Source organism: Chenopodium album, chromosome 17, assembly GCF_948465745.1.
Source record: "Chenopodium album chromosome 17, dcCheAlbu1.1, whole genome shotgun sequence".
Lineage (NCBI taxonomy): Eukaryota > Viridiplantae > Streptophyta > Magnoliopsida > Caryophyllales > Amaranthaceae > Chenopodium > Chenopodium album.
The window spans coordinates 10414433-10431538 of record NC_137850.1 but is presented as its reverse complement, the minus strand read 5'-3'; the positions used below and the strand labels follow the sequence as shown (position 1 = coordinate 10431538).

Here is a 17106-nt window from a genome sequence, read left to right as displayed (position 1 = left end):
GAAATTCGTACTTTGATTTTCCAATCATTTTTACTCGAATTTAATTCCCTGATTAAATTAGATCTGCATGTAAAAACAAAATTCAGTAAACAGAACATAAACATATAATCATTGAGTATCCTAAATAAACACAATGTAATCGATAATCACAAATATACATTTAAACATGGAGTTTAAAAATTAAGCTAAAAAATAACCCAACCTTTGATAAAACTACACAAAATTATTGACACGAAATTCGTTTTACTTAGTTTTGAATTGATACCAAATTTTATTGGTGTCATATGATACGTCAATTTATAATGTTAGATATTACAAATTTTAATTTAATTATAATTAAGGAATAATATTTATTTCTTATCATAAACACTATCAAAATTTATCTTATAATGGTAGATAGAAATCCTATATCTAAAGATGATTTTTTTTAAAAGATAATTTTTAGTTTTTCTAAATAAATTAAATACTAATAAATCACTATTCGTTGTTTTTAATTTCGTGGCAAAATTCTTAAATCTCATTCATCACTTTTGTTTAGGTGGCAAATGAATTTTTTAATGCTGAAATAAAATAGAAATCCAATTTTTAATTGGTCAAAAATATACCTTTGCTTATGTGGCATTTCAAATGCTCCTTAAAAACGTCTACTTTATTTATATATATATTAAATTATAGAGTATGATTGTTATATTATTGTACATTGTCGGTTGTAGATCCCAAAACTAGATACATTTTTTTTTATATACAAATACAATTAATAAGTAATCATTAAGGCCATGATTAATTCACCTTATTTTTACTTTTTAAGATCATATTAGAAATATAAGTTTGACATACTTTATCAGTTATTATGGTTTTTCATTGCTAAATACCTTTAATATCGTGATTAAAAAAATTATAAAAATTACATATTAATAAAAAAAAACAAATTATTACGAATCTAATAAAACCCTACTTGCATTGATACAATATTTCTTTATAGATTATCGTTTACCTAAGATTAAAGTTTGGTCTAATCAGACCTGATCAAGTTTAGATAAGATCAGATAAGCAAACATAAGGTGAGCTAAACATGCCCTAGTTCATGAGTAGTAGATTGAAATAATTCATGGCAGTATTTTATTTAAAAAGATTGTTTCTTATCTTATGTCATTTTAGGTTTCGTATAAATATTCTACCATCTCCTTTCTCCACTAAGTCAAGGGTTGTGTTCTTTTTGCTCAAGGATGACAACTCCATAGTTAGGTCATCACCAGCATTTCTACAAAGTCTCTGGTAGCTTAAGGGTGTCCAAAATATCACGTAAAGGAAAATGTTTTAAAATGAAGGTTTGGGAGAATTGAAATATTTCCAAGGCCTGGAAATTGCACCAAGTAAACAATGTTTTTGTATGTGCCAAAGAAAATATGCCCTTGATATTATTTCTGAAGCAGGATTATTTCTGAAGCAGGATTGTTAGGAGCGAAACTCAAAGATTTTCTAATAAATTAAAATCATAAATTAGCTTTAGCAGAAGGAATGAATGGATCTACGGGAAGTTAGCACAATATAGGAGTCTTGCTGGACGATTGATATTTTTGTCCGTAACTTTGGGATACAAGCAAATCATATGTTGCACTACTTGAAAAAAGAATCCAGGAAAACGAACGGAAGGATGGGGTGACCCTGATTAGGCGAGTTGTCCTTTGACTAGGAGGTTGTTGGACAGTTTGGATTATACCCTGTAAAACCAAGAAGCAACATACAATATTTATCTTCTACAGATTTCATTTGATGGCATAGTAATTTGTGAGCTAAAATAGTTGAAGCAATAACTTGGGGATATAGGGATTCACCATGCTCAAGGCATATATCTCTGTTATGATGGTTAGCCTACGTTGTTTATTGTAATAATCCAATGTTCCATGAGAGAACACATTTGAGTGGACTGTTAGGAGCGAAACCCAAAGATTTTCTAATAAATTAAAATCATAAATTAGCTTTAGCAGAAGGAATGAAAGGATCTACGGGAAGTTAGCACAATATAGGAGTCTTGCTGGACGATTGATATTTTTGTCCATAACTTTGGGATACAAGCAAATCATGTGTTGCACTACTTGAAAAAAGAATCAAGGAAAACGGACGGAAGGATGGGGTGACCCTGATTGGGCGAGTTGTCCTTTGACTAGGAGATTGTTGGATAGTTTGGATTATACCCTGGAAAACCAAGAAGCAACATACAATATTTATCTTCTACAGATTTCATTTGGCATATTAATTCGTGAGCTAAAATAGTTGAAGCAATAACTTGGGGATATAGAGATTCACCATGCTCAAGGCATATATCACTTTTGTGATGGTTAGCCTACGTTGTTTATTGTAATAATCCAATGTTCCATAAGAGAACACATTTGAGTGGACTGTTAGGAGCGAAACCCAAAGATTTTCTAATAAATTAAAATCATAAATTAGCTTTAGCAGAAGGAATGAAAGGATCTACGGGAAGTTAGCGCAATATAAGAGTCTTGCTGGACGATTGATATTTTTGTCCGTAACTTTGGGATACAAGCAAATCATGTGTTGCACTACTTGAAAAAAGAATCAAGGAAAACGGACGGAAGGATGGGGTGACCCTGATTGGGCGAGTTGTCCTTTGACTAGGAGATTGTTGGATAGTTTGGATTATACCCTGGAAAACCGAGAAGCAACATACAATATTTATCTTCTACAGATTTCAGTTGGCATAGTAATTTGTGAGCTAAAATAGTTGAAGTAATAACTTGGGGATATAGAGATTCACCATGCTCAAGGCATATATCTCTTTTGTGATGGTTAGCCTACATTGTTTATTGTAATAATCCAATGTTCCATGAGAGAACACATTTGAGTGGACTGTCATATTGTGCGAGATGCAATCAAGGATGGTTTAATTTCCCCATATGTGCCTGAGAAGGTGCAATGCAAACATTTTAATAAAGCACTTGGGAAAGACTCGGTTTGAGTTTTTACTTAGCAAGTTGGGCATCCCAAAGCTTTATGCTCTATGTTACGACTAGAGGGGGATATTGATAAGATAATAGGGAATATAAGATAATTATTTGTTGGAAGATTATATTTTGTTGATTAGGATACTATTCTGCAACTTATATAATACAGTACTAGTTTTCATAAATAACTGCAAGATTATTTTATCAAAAGGACATAAATTACCTAGCTATCATTTAAATTACCTTAGAATCAGCAAATGAATTCAAAGACTGACACTTTGAATCGTTCTTCCTAAAGGCCAAATGAAGAAAGGAGAAAGGAGAATAAGGGGGAAAACATTCAATTTGATTAGCCGTCACAAGTCATCCAACAATATTTTGTTAAGGCACTTGCATCATCAGGAATTGAATATCCCTAGTTAAGTGCAAGTTATGAGCGTTTACATAAGATCAATCAACATTTAAGACCATTTAACGAACATCAATCGTAGCTGGAGTCGTACTTGTCAACTTTTTGTATTTACCACATCACCCTTAACAACAATCAAGTAAGACAGTAGGAAGGAGTAAACAGCATTAAACTTGGGATTATGAGACGCGTACAGCCTAATCTACATTACCATTATTTTCATAGTTTGCCTGTTAATAGTAAATATCACCTATCACCTTAAGTTTAAACTAGTCCAAAATCAAGACATGCTACTTCTGTACCACCACTGTTTCTTACCTTCAGCTGTTTGTGCTGTTTTTGCTCAATACTCTACAAATTAGAATTATATCCCCAAAGATTACAATAATTACATAAACCTTGGGAATTTATCACACAAAAGAGTCATTATAATTTGTAGTGATCAGATAGGTCTACAAACAGGTGCTGTATCTTACAGAAAAGGTTGTGATTTTCTATATACAATCTGGCTATTCAGCCATAACTATTATTGGAAATCAAATTGATCATGATAAAAACGTTCATTTCAAAATCTCCCATGTTTTCACAAGATAAATAATAAACCACTAATAAATTATAAAAAAATATCCTTTCATGAGCCAGCATAAATCACAACATACACAACTGGGACATCATGGATTTTCATTATATAATTTATATAAAAATTCAAACCTACATTCAAAGCTTCAGAGCTAAAATTATCGCATCACACTCAAGTCAAACTGTTACTTGAGATCTAAATGATGCATGATGAAAATTGTGTTAGCACCAACTACTATGAAAAGCCTCGATTAACCCACTTTATGAAGGAGTGAGACAAATTGGGTAGAAAAAAGGTATTTTCTGGTGACAATCTCCGAACCCACAACATCAGCTTGGCATTTCCACAACTTTGTTGAGGAAAATTCATCAATTACACACAAGGCAGCAGCATGTAGATCAAGTCAAAATTGATGAGCATAAGTCCTTTTAAATCACATTTGACAATTCAGTATCACAAAACACCCAGAGGAAAAAAAAAAGAAAAAAAAAAAAAAGAAAGAGAGAGAGAGAAAAGAGGGGGGAGGGGGGGGGGGGGGGGGGGAGCTCACAGACTAGAATAAAGCTAATTAAGTATATACCATATTATCAACAGCACTAACCCATTAGAATTAATGCATTACCGAGTGCAAAAAATTTGTATTACCATCTCACTCGCAGAATTTGGGAGCATTAATCTGAGCAGGAGCAGACAGCCGAGCAGATGATCTCATAAAGGGCCAGACAGTACAATATATATATAGCTAGTGTCCCACCCTTTAGCAACCTTAAACCTGTAATAGAAGATATCACAATAAGTTTTCATTGTCCAAAATGGTGCTTTGTATTATATCGTTCCTAGTACAAAACCACCACGCAATAGCATGTCTAAAGTGTAAACAACATATTCATATAAGCCTCTGAACATGGCAATTAAACACACAAGCAGACAAGCAATACTACTAATAGAAGACAGTAAAACATCGACTGAACCAGAGAAAAAGCACAGCAGCAGAACAGATGCTGACCAGTTATCTATTCAAACAGATTCAGAACTGATTAAATACAATATTTTGGAAAGACAAACCTAGAAACAGGAAAATAAGCATAATTAGTTTATCATAATAATGAAAAGAACACATAAATCACCTGTTGCTTCGAAGGATCCTCTTCCACTTTTAGCACAAGCATGTGCACTTTAATGCCAAATCTAATACGATTCCAACTATATAATCACTAAAGATAAAGATGGCACCCATTGGAATCCATGTCACACAATCACATAAACCAATCTCAAGAATACAGCAAGTAATGATCAATTTGTTGCACCTCCTATCCCATATCATCATCAGCTGTAGGCTCCAATTACCAGTTTCGAAAATTCTGTTCCTCTGTCAAGCTGCCCAAAGAGACTAGTCAAAAAAAATAGACACCCTGCACCCGAGTGTAGAAGGCTATCCTCTGTTACAGGGCACTTAGGCGTCTCCATCTACCTGAATTGCCACTCAGGCCAAAAGAATTAGGATGATAATCACATCCCAAAACTCCTGTTGTATATATCTCCTGAATTGGTCATTCGAAACTTAGCATCTTCATAACCACCATAGAATTTGCTACCCAGTCTCTCATTCCTAAGGAGCTCTGCTATACCAATATCATTTGCAGTTTGAAGCTCACTCCAATTATCCCAATGGCCATTAGAGACTGCAGTATTTCTAGGAGGTTGCTGGAGTGAAAATTGTGAAAAGGGAACATGATTACTAACTTGGGACTGGTCCATATGTCGAGAGGAAAAGCCATATGGATCATTTGGTGGAGAGAAGTTATCCCTAGCGTCAGTATATCTGAGGTTCTGATGGGGTGAAAGAGATCTTTGCATAAGTAACTGAAGTCTTGAATCATTTTCAAATGCAGGCGGCTGTACAGGGTAATTCGACCTCATGTCTATAGAGTTATTGATCCCACCTGGGAGCCTCCCTTTACCGACAGCCAAAATAGCAGGGTCTATAAATTCAATATCATTAGCAGGACTTACGTTTCCACTTGGTGTCTGATAAGGGTTTCTGAAGAACGAAGGAGTGTCTACCATGTGGCTTCCTGCAATAGATCCAAAATTAAATTCTTTCAATTGTGAAAAAAAAAAAAAATTCAAAACTCAAGAGGAAAGAAAATCAGGAGAGTGAGTATAGTAACAAACCAGACTTCATTAAGTCAAAAGTCTGATCACTTCTTTCATGAGAAGAAAAACCTGGAGGCGGTGGCCTACTTGGTGCAGAGAAACCAGGTGGAGCTGAAATCTGAGATCTAGAGACTGTAATTCAGATAGAGAGACTATGTCAGTTAATATTAAGAAATAAACATTAAAGCAATACAAACGGGGAAACATTGACAAACTACTAATATGGTAAGAGAACCTAAATTTCCCTACTTAACAAAAAAAAGAAAAAAAAAAGAATAAGAAAAAACATAATAGGCACTTACGAGAAAGTTTGTTGGTAGGAAAAATGGAATGGCCACTAGTCAAATTATCCGATAGCTCAATATTACGATGAGGAAATCCAAAACCATTGCCCATTCTATCAAAATAAGGATCTCTAATCCCACGAGATTCCTGTCCAAAAGGGGGATTCTTTGCTGCCTGGCCAATATTGCCAAGCGAAGGCTCCATATTGAATAAATGATTCCTGGAGTCCTCCTGCCTTGCAAAAGAAAATCTAGATTGATTGCTATATTGACCTTTTAAGGAACCAGCTAGGTTTACCGTACCCTCTTGTTTATCAGTTTCACGCAATAGCTTGGCCAAATTTTGTGGGGATATCAAAGAATCATCCCAAGAATCAAGATCCAAGGACAAAATATTTGATATGATGTTGTTCTCTCCCGTATCCAGAGCAGGCTGTGAGTCGACATAAGCAAGTTCACCGTCAAATCTTCCCATATGACTCCCTTGCACACCTCTAAATAACAAAGAACTATCCTGTTCTGGAGTATGGCTGACAAAACGGTCCAAGAATCCATTAGAAGCAACAGATGCACTAGATACATTGGTTGTCAAACATTCATCAGTTAATCTATTTACAATAGAAGAGGCAGCGGTATAATTTCCTGCACAATCAGCACCACCATGCGACTGTAAAGGAGCCCTTAAATGACTCAAAAGATGAAGCCGAGATGATGTGGGTATCGCTGCCTGATTTATGACTATAGCATCCCGAAGTCTTTGATTATTAAAATCATCTTCTGTCTCTGAAGATATATTATGTAATACCGAAGCTTGCATATTTGATCTTATATCAGATGCTTCTTTTACAGCAGTCAAAGAATTAATAGTAGTAGCAGGAGTATAAGATGAATGTTCCTGAAGCCTCTCAGACTCATGCCACTGTAAACCTTGATTCCTAGGGGATAAGAAATTATTCAGACTCAAACCATTAGGTCTGTCTACCTCAGAATGTTCACTATTAAGCTGTTTGTCAGTGCTTATAGACGATAGATCAGAGCATAGTTTCTGAATATTTCCGTCCATAACAGAGCTATTCCCTTTGTCTTCACAAGAGGAGCAAGGTTGTCCATCTAAAGAATTTGAACTTAAAAGCTGTTCACCACCTTCTACATCACTACTAATTGCTGGGGAACAAGATGACTGGCTTACTGACTTTCCAGCTGAAGCAACTAAAAGTGTAGAAGAGACCTCTGAAACATTTCTCTGAGAACTATTACCAGCATGCTTCTTCACCGTTTCTGGATTTTCCATTTTACTTTTAGTTTGATTAGCATTTATTTCTTCATTTGACATTTGCTTCTTTCCAATATCACTGGGAATGAAGTCAGAAACAGTTGTTGCAAGCACTGGCGGCTCATGAACTGTCTCAGCCTTCTGCTTGGTTGATCCATTTGAGCTAGCCAAGCTTACAGATGGAAGATTGCAATTGGAAACGCGTGCTCCCCTGATATAGAAACAGAAATTTAAAACCATGAACAGACAGTGATAAAAGAGCAAGAAAGAAACATACCATGACGCTGCTGGCGGCAGGGCACCAGATCTACCCGAACTACTATTTGGGGGAGAACCTTTTGAATAGCTTGCTGAATTCTGCAACCAAACAACCACAATTAGAATTTATTACCACAATCAGCAAAAACAACTGTAGACTGCATTTAATCATGTAAACAGGTAAAAAGGGGACAATCATACTCTTTAACGAATGTCAAAATCTCAACCGAAATATCCAATATGGTATACGTCTAGCCAATGTTTTGTGCATGCAGTAAATAATTATCCAAATTAAGCAGAAGACATGAACATACACGTAATATATAAATGTTAGAACTGTCAAATGGGTTGGTCCCTATTTCTTCATTTTTAAGAACATATTCAAGTTGTTTTAGACAGTTTAATTTGCAGGATTGTAGTGAATTTCTGATATACCTTCTAATTGGATTTCTAAATCTCAGTTCAGTTTTAGCTTGGGTCAGGCCAGAATTTTAATGGTCTATACATCATAATTGGCAGTTGTAAATTGTAATAAACTAAAATTTTGAGATAGAAATAAAACCAGGAAGAAGATAACCCTTTGATTGAACTAAAAATAAAAGAAGATGATGAAGATATTTAAGCATTAAAGAAGTTTCATTCTCTCCCATCTATACAGTTAACAAGTTTAACCAGATTTTTTTCTCTCAAATCCTCTGTATACTAACCTTGACCGTATAATTTTGACAACATATTTCTATTCTAATGTAATCACTATACTAACTTTTGAGATATTTATACTAACCTTAACAGTATGATTTTCACAATATCAAATTTTTATAATAAATACGTATTGATAATTTAATATAAAAATGGTCAACCATTTATGTAAGCAAGAGAGTCAACTTGTAGTATTTAATTTGGGATAAAAGGAGTAGTCCCCAACAAAAAAGGCACACTTCTCAGTTCTCAAAGATTCAAGCAAGACTTTTCTCCTTTTTTCTCAACTTTTGGGCCCTAAAAACTCATTAACTCTCATCGACACATATAAAAATACTTCAATATTTAATACAAGCATTGCAAAATGGACACACGGGATGATACCAAATCAACCAGGTGTATAAAGCTTGTCATGCCTAAAGGATATCTATTACTCATCAAGAATCCAGATCAAATCCTTACAGAAAAAGAAAAAATGAGTTCCAGCCAGCAAAGTCTACGGAAACCTATTTTGCCGAAACTCAGCATGTTCTCACTTAAAATCCCTCTATACCATTTCTTTCTCCATATCAAATAACCAATTAATAGAGGATATAAAAGATCAAGGAACGAAACAAATGGGATGTAATCAACCATGAACCCCAGTTACTGCACCTAAAAAAAGACATTTACCCTTCCAGTTCAGAGTGTTATTGCCAGTTTAGTTATAAGTTCTACCCTAAAAAATGCTGGTAAATTAACGCACCTTAAGAATGCCGGTTACCTCCATGGACACCTCAAATGAATATTAGCCAGTTAATGCACCTGAAATGTCAACTATCCCTCCAGATATTCCATTAAAACCTTAAAGCCTGTATGGTATCAATGCCAGTTTAGCTATTGGTCTTACCCCCAAAAAGATTGTTGGTCAATTACTGAACCAATGTTGCCACTTAGGAAATTCCAACAGTATCAGTTCAAATTTCGATCCAGTACACAAATGTACTCCATCCCTAACAGTATGCAGAACTTTGCTTTCTGGGATGTTCCTTAAAGAATGCAACAATTCTTTCTAGCCATGTGCTCTCATTAACTTACTCTCTCATCAGATCACATGGTCCTAAGTTATTTCAACTCCATTTAACCAAACATTGAAATGAGTGCAATATGTACTTGGTGGATACACTAAGGTGCTGAGGGAGTATGATAAAAGTTATATGGTTAATGTTAATTAATGTTAATTTTCATTTTAAAAATATAACAACAGAAAGCTGTAGACTTCTTCTAGTTTCCAAAAAAAATTCTAGTTCAAAACTTGCATATATTACAAGCCCTTATAGGCTTAGAGAAAAGGGGAACCGAAGAACCATCTCTCACACTAAAACGAGATCACATGCTAAAAGTTGCCTTGATACATAAAAGGTCATCATGTACTTAACAGACTAGCATGAGATGGGCAATGAAAATTTTTGCGCATGTAACATCATTTATTTCACATTTGAGCTGTAAATACTAACTCAAGCAAATATTTGATTGTGTGTACGTGTCAATATGTAAATGAGTGCAGGGGAAAACTTTAAATTTTGAAATCTGCATGCAAATTCCCTAAATCCAGACATCAATCATGTATTTTACTAATTTTAGTCATTACAAGTGAGAGTAGATTCAGGTAATTATTTTAATATTCATATCACAATCTATGAGCATACTCCCTCCGTTCTTTTACTTCGACCCAGTTACTACAGATGCTCAATTAAAATAAATATTGAAAAATGTGAGTGAGTGTAAGATATAATAGGATAAAGTAAGAGAGAGAATGTTAAAAGGTGGGTTTGTGTAAGAAAAAGGTGAGCAGAGTAAGAGAGATATGGAAAGGTGTAATTATTGTGGGGTTGAAGGGGTTAGAAGGTTAAAAGAGTGTCAATAATATAATAGCAAAGTGAGTAGAACAAAAAAGAGCAGAGGGAGTATTTGATTACTATATATTTCCATCACCATTCAATTTTTAAGTTAAAGAAAGCTCACAACATATATGTAATAAAAAGATATTGCGTTCCATTGACAAATAAAACACTTGGATGCAAAACCATACTACCATTAACGAACAACCGAACATATACCCAAGTTCATGTAACAGAGACAAATGCCCATCAATGGAGGTCATCATCTTCCAAATAACAAGACAACGAAAAACATAATCTAAATCCAACACTTGTAACATGCATACGCATACATACTACCAATAAATAGTGAAAACAGAAAACTTCCATCAAAATGATTAACATTCTGATGTCTGTAAAACAATAGTGAAAACAGGAAAATTAAATAAAAACAAAACAAAAAAAAAAAAAAAAAAAAAAAAACAGCCTATAAGTTAACAAGGACCAATTTAGTTGTCACAAAGATAATATAACTATTATGTTGAATGTGCATCAACATTCAAGCCCCAACAAATATCTACTTATTAAAGAACTTTCTATGCTACAGAAATCTTATACTTTTCTTACAATCACATGTCCCCTTGGCACACACTTTAAGAGAGTACAAAGGGTATACAGAAAGTTTAATCAAAATAACTTCACATGTAGGGAAGAGTTGAGAAACAGGCACTTAGGATATTTTAATAAATTTGTCCATTTACCTTAGTCTCTTCCTTAAACGCATCCGAAAGGAAAATGTTAGAGATTATGAAGAGAAAATATAGCACAACCAATTTTATTTAAGTCCTAACACGAGCTCTCAGAAAGCCCATATGCAGCCACATTGATATATCAAGAGATGTATAGGAAAGGGGTCTTACAGTTGAAGAATTTTTGACAGCCGGCTTCTCTATTACAGCAGAACTAATATTGCAATAATCATCTGCAGGGGGAGGCAATACAGTCCCTGCACGCCGTTGCATATTATTGGTAACCCCAGTGATTTCCTGAACTCTAATCCAAGAAAGGTAAGTCAATAATACTAGCGGTTAAATCAGATTTTGCAAAAAAACAAAAAATAATAAATAAACAACACAAAACAAAATCAAAAGGCAAAGGCAAAGAAAGCCAATGCAAATCCATGAATGAGAATCACATTTCAGATATAGGCATTTCAGAAGTTCAGTTAGTCCAACTATGTAACACATCATCCAACAAATATAAAAATGTGGCATAGTGACACTGTGACAGAGAGAGTACAATTGATATAGGATGTTTTTACATCAGTCGTTTAAAAATGACTACCATATTATTTGAATGATAAAGAATATGATCGGTTCATTTTTTCACATAATATGGGCACAATTAGTGTTCTAATATCTACAATGCAAATATACATTTTGAAAATTTTAATCCAACATAAAATAGAAATTTTTCGAGAAACTATAAAATAATAATAAAAATTACATAAATGAAACTAAAAATTTGATGAATAAAAAAAATGTTGATATTCAAACGACCACTATAAAATTTATTACTATAAAATTTTGATACTATTTTATACCAAAAATAAAGTACTATAATTTATTACTTGGAGAAAAATACGTCAATTATGAACTACATAACCATTAAAACATTATGGAAGTCATATTTCAAACGACCACTATGAAATTTTACACATCTTTTTCATCTCCACCGAATCAACATAGTCTTTTATTTGAAATTCACTGAGCTGACTAAATTCTTAAGATTTCAACAGAAATAACATGGGGAAGTTCAAAGTTTAACTTACTAGAATTTTAAAGCAGTTTATAATTTAAGGAAGGCCTAAAATAGAAATGTGGCATAGTTACAGAGGGTTGGTGCAGTACTGCAGTTTATAAGTTTAACAGTTTATCAAATTTCTGATTTCAATTAACCACTATATCCTCTAAAGTTCAAACAGCAGTAATTACAAGGCCAACAACAATTTTTTATGCATTAGATACACTAAGCTAGAGCCGTAAGCAAACAAGTATCTACACCCTTTACCAAAATTGGATGTCCTTAAACCAACAGTTCCTTGTCAAAGAACAATGAAAAACCTACATTTTCAGCAAGCAGGTTTATCAATACCTTGTGTAGGCAGATATGATTTCATCTTTGGTGAAGCTATCCTCTTGTGAACCAATCTCATGCAAGTATAAACAATCAGGGTTGGTGCAGGGCTGTAACAAAAGAAATACACTTAATGTGAACACTGAATGTTAACCACTATTATGAATTAACTAACACCCAGATATCATACCACATTTCTTAGCCATGCATGACAGTATTTTGTGGTTCCAAAGCATGCCCTGTAATATAAAAGTCTAGTCGTTAAAACAAGTAATATAAAATAATACAGAGCAAGCACTAAGAAGGTTTTGATTCCATGCTCAGCCCACCTCAAAGGCCTAGCGTCCAAAATAAACCCATGCACTGACTGAATGCAACGAATTGCTTCCTCCTCTTTTGAAAATGTAATATATCTGAAAGCCAAAAATAAGCAGCAGAACATGCTGTCATGCCTTCTGATAGATTTTATATATTGCAATGGATCACTAAAAACCTAACTAAATAAATAAAACTTTGTGCTGTCTAGAGCAATCTCAGCATTGAAGATATAAGAATTCAGTGAATCCTAACCTAAACTATATTACGACAGCAAAGCACAAACTGAAAAGACAGACATTACTCAGATATGGAAGAAAGCTCTAAAAGCTTGAAAATGTTGTACTCCGTAGCTTTTAGAGAACAATACAAGTTCAACTTTTAAGCTCCTTTCAAAAATCAATTCCGTCTACTTCCTCTGTTCTTTTTAAATTGACTAATAGCCTCATGGCACACGATTTAAGAAAGGGGACAATTACAATACATGACATAATTACATATAGATAAATAACTTGACTTACACACTACAAGTATTGTTTGCAAACTGCTGAATGGTGCCAGCTGAAGTCCGGGATATGGAAACCTTCAAAACCTTGCCATACTGAGCAAAATAGTCTTTATGTTGAAGAAGCTGCCCAAAATAGTGAAAAAATTAACTACCAAAATTGGCACCCAAATGAATATGAGGATAAAGGGGGGATCAACAAAGCACTCACATCTTCATCTGCAAGCTCAAGAGGTAAGCCCACTATGTAGACAAGATTTCTTTGAATAACACGAACGCTGCTCAATTGCTTCCTGCTATCAGATGTCTTAACCTTTGCTTTCTGTGACTTGTGTTTCTTTTCCATATTAACTTCTTGCACCAACCTGAAAAGAAACACATTCAGCAAATAATACATGAAAAGAGCTGTGATGTGACATGCTTTCCTTCCTTCTTTTTTGGGTTTAGGTTAACCAAAAAACAATGCATTCTAAAGTATGAACCATTACAATGATGGCCTAACAAAATTAAATATGATAATAAATCAGTAAAACAACCTTTCACAGTTTGCAGCCATCCCTACAATTCGGTCTTTATCATATGCAGTGCGACAGGCAGGGCACCGTCCCTCTGACTCATCCTTCTCAGCCATATCCATTATGTGATGCCAACACCACACACAAATCTGCACACAAGAACAGAGAAATTAATACATTTGAAGCCATCTGTTTACATAATGATTTAAGTTTTGTTTCAAGGAAAGTACAAGTTCAAACTTCAAACCACATCAACAGCAAAAAAAAAGCTCAACACAAATAGCAAGAATATTACTGTCATTGCAGAGTCAGCTGAGAACATGCATAAAGCTAAGCTTTTTAATGCAAAACAACTAAATTAAGTTCGCAATGAATGAAATAACTCAAATACTAACAGGCTAACAGCCACTAGATATAGCTTTAAATAATGATGAATAAACAAATAAAGAAAGAAAGAAAAGGCAACGGTTAGGGATGGATTGTCAGTGGGATGCAACACACAAATGCTTCCATGAACCCTTATCAAGATAAAGATGCTAATTTATTTATCATTTCACAGGGATAAATATCAAGAAGACATGGATCATGATGCAAAGCCGGATTTGAAGAACAACAAAAATCTAATCATTAATGGTTAGATCCTTAGTTTGTATTAGGTCCTACCACTCTTTCACATATCCCATGCTTCTCTAAAAAACAGCATTAATAGTCTAATCACTCTAATTCCTCACTCTGCATCTTAGGAGCCAGATTTTAAAACAAAGAAAACAAAGGATCAAACAAAGAGATGAAAAACAGAGGACAAATAGTACAAAGAACAGTCGTAATTAAAAAAAATGAAAAAAAAAGGTGCATGCAACTTCTCAGCCCTAATCATTTTATGTTCCTAGAGCAGTTAATTGCAAGCTAGATAGTCTGACCTAACTAAAGTACTGAACATACCAGCCCCACTCTCTAAATGGAAGAATTACCAAAATCTTACCAGGATAAAGAGAACAAATCCTAACATAACCCCAGACAACCAAAACAAAATCATACTGCACACAGCAGAATCCACACAATAACCCCAGAACCAAGCATGATGCGATCATAACAAGCCACAAAAAAGAAACATTAATACACCCCAAACTTCCACTTAGGTTAAAGCAAAAGGTTTGGACTGGCATAATGCAGGTCACACAATAGCCTAACATTTGGTCGACTAAACATTGAGAAAGATTGTCTTACATTCAAGATATTGTAAAATTCCCAAATTCTTAAAACTAAGAACAAAAGACATTAACGGTTATCAGCCTATCAACAAATGTTAATTATCATCCCTTAACTACACAGCCATAATCAATTGATCTGGCATAAGCAAAGAACACTACGTTGTCAAACAAAATAAATGGCCACAACAATAAAATCACGGAGAAAACTCAACCTCATAGCCACATCTGCACGGCTTCAATTGCTGATCAGTCAAATCCATCTCCTCAGCACAAAGAGGACAGGTCTTCTCACCCTCGTCACTCATGATTGATCTGAGATAAAACTAGTAATAAAAAAATAATAAGCCGAGGAGAAAGAACATTAAAACAAATAACTAAAACCTTGATTTTGCTAGCAAATTGCAGCTTTAACCACAAAAACTACAATTCAAGTTGAACTATTCAGACGCGAAAGGAGAGAATCTAAACAACGAGAACATGGTCCAATTTCATAGTTCCATCCTAACTTTTAAGGGTTTTGCAACACAATTTTAATACCAAAATTGATTAAATTATCAAGTTAAACTCGAAAAATCACATATTTTAGGGAGAAAAGGTCCAATTTCATAGTTCCATCCTAAGATTAAAGGCAAATGCTAGAAAAATCACATAATTTTCTTCTCTGGGAACAAAATCGATCTTTATGAGCCTTAGTAATTATAACTACTAACTAATAGTTCAATAATCGACTATAGAAGAACCCTAAATTGAGTATACTGACAGTTGAATAAACGATAAACCCTAGATTGTGAAATTGATATTCGATGATTACAAAAAGAACAACATGTTACCTCGGAAGCTGCTTTAATGGAGGATAGAAAGATCAGAAGTCGCTTCAATGGAGATCGTGGAGTGCGCTTCAATGGAAAACTGAGAGATAGAGAAAGAGAGAGATAAAGGGCAGATCTACGTTCATCCGTTTTTGATTACTCCGTATAAATTTGTATTAGTCGTACTCCCTCCATCCCTTTTTTACATTTTTATTTTTAAAATTATACGGGAATTAAAAAACTTGGAATAAAACAAAGTACAATGGGAATTATAGAATATTAATTAATGTCTTTGAATAAAACAAAAATTGAATAATATTTAATGATGCACATGTCATTAATCCTTCGAAAAAAAAAAAAGGGACCAATAACATTTTTTAGAGAAAAATAAAAGGACCAATCATATTCATCTAAAGTGATGCACATGAGGGATTTTAAAGGGAGGAATGTTATGCATAACAAGGGACATTTATGTAATTACACATATGTACAAACGAATGCATATTCTGGTAATATTGAATGATCAAATACTACCACTAAACATACAGTGATACTATATATGCATATAGTGATATTATATATTCATTCAGTTGTACTAAATTTATGCATAAGTAGTACCACTGAAAATTCAATGGTATTATATAAGCTTTCAGTGGAATAATCAGCATGTGGACCCCCATCACGTGAGACAATCTGACCAAAAAATAGGTGGGGACTACATAAAAAGCTCTCTGTTCCTATCTCTCTCCTTTTTTCTCTCTCTATGTTTTAGAATATTTAAGTCATTGTTATCTATTTACAAATACATAACATTCCTCCATTACTACTTCCTCGATGCACATGGATTCTGGATTTTTTAAAGGCATTAATAAGAGTAAGAATGAGAAAATAAGAGTGAGAAAATAGAGAAAGCATTAATTACAAAACAAAAAATAGGGATAATTTGGGATATTTGGTACAAATTTACTTACTAAAAAAGGAAAGTACAAATGTAATTTTGAAATACCCAAAAAGGAAAGTAGGAATGTAAATAAAGGACGGAGGGAGTAGTATTTTTCCTATTATATTACCGGTTTCAAATATTTGCAACAGTTTAACTTTGAAATCCTACTTATTACTATTACAAATAA

At 34.0% G+C, this 17106-nt stretch overlaps 1 protein-coding gene across 3 annotated transcripts; it reads right to left on the bottom strand.

Annotated features, from left to right (window-relative positions):
• Positions 1 to 4039: 4039 nt before the first annotated feature.
• LOC145589488 (uncharacterized) lies at positions 4040 to 16131 on the bottom strand. Of its 3 annotated transcripts, XM_081646078.1 has the most exons (15): positions 15998 to 16125; positions 15380 to 15490; positions 13978 to 14105; positions 13653 to 13806; positions 13458 to 13567; positions 12951 to 13034; positions 12812 to 12860; positions 12640 to 12731; positions 11406 to 11538; positions 7947 to 8026; positions 6415 to 7880; positions 6131 to 6244; positions 5083 to 6030; positions 4601 to 4727; positions 4040 to 4304 (listed from the first exon to the last, which is right to left on the bottom strand). In XM_081646078.1, exons 2-13 carry the CDS (start codon positions 15470 to 15472, stop codon positions 5465 to 5467), a joined length of 3069 nt encoding a protein of 1022 aa, XP_081502204.1. In that variant the 5' UTR covers positions 15473 to 15490; positions 15998 to 16125; the 3' UTR covers positions 4040 to 4304; positions 4601 to 4727; positions 5083 to 5464. The 3 variants fall into 3 exon arrangements, with proteins under 3 accessions (XP_081502204.1, XP_081502203.1, XP_081502202.1); XM_081646077.1 differs by having other exon boundaries at positions 4040 to 4727; positions 15380 to 15479; positions 15998 to 16131; XM_081646076.1 differs by having other exon boundaries at positions 4040 to 4727.
• Positions 16132 to 17106: the final 975 nt, after the last annotated feature.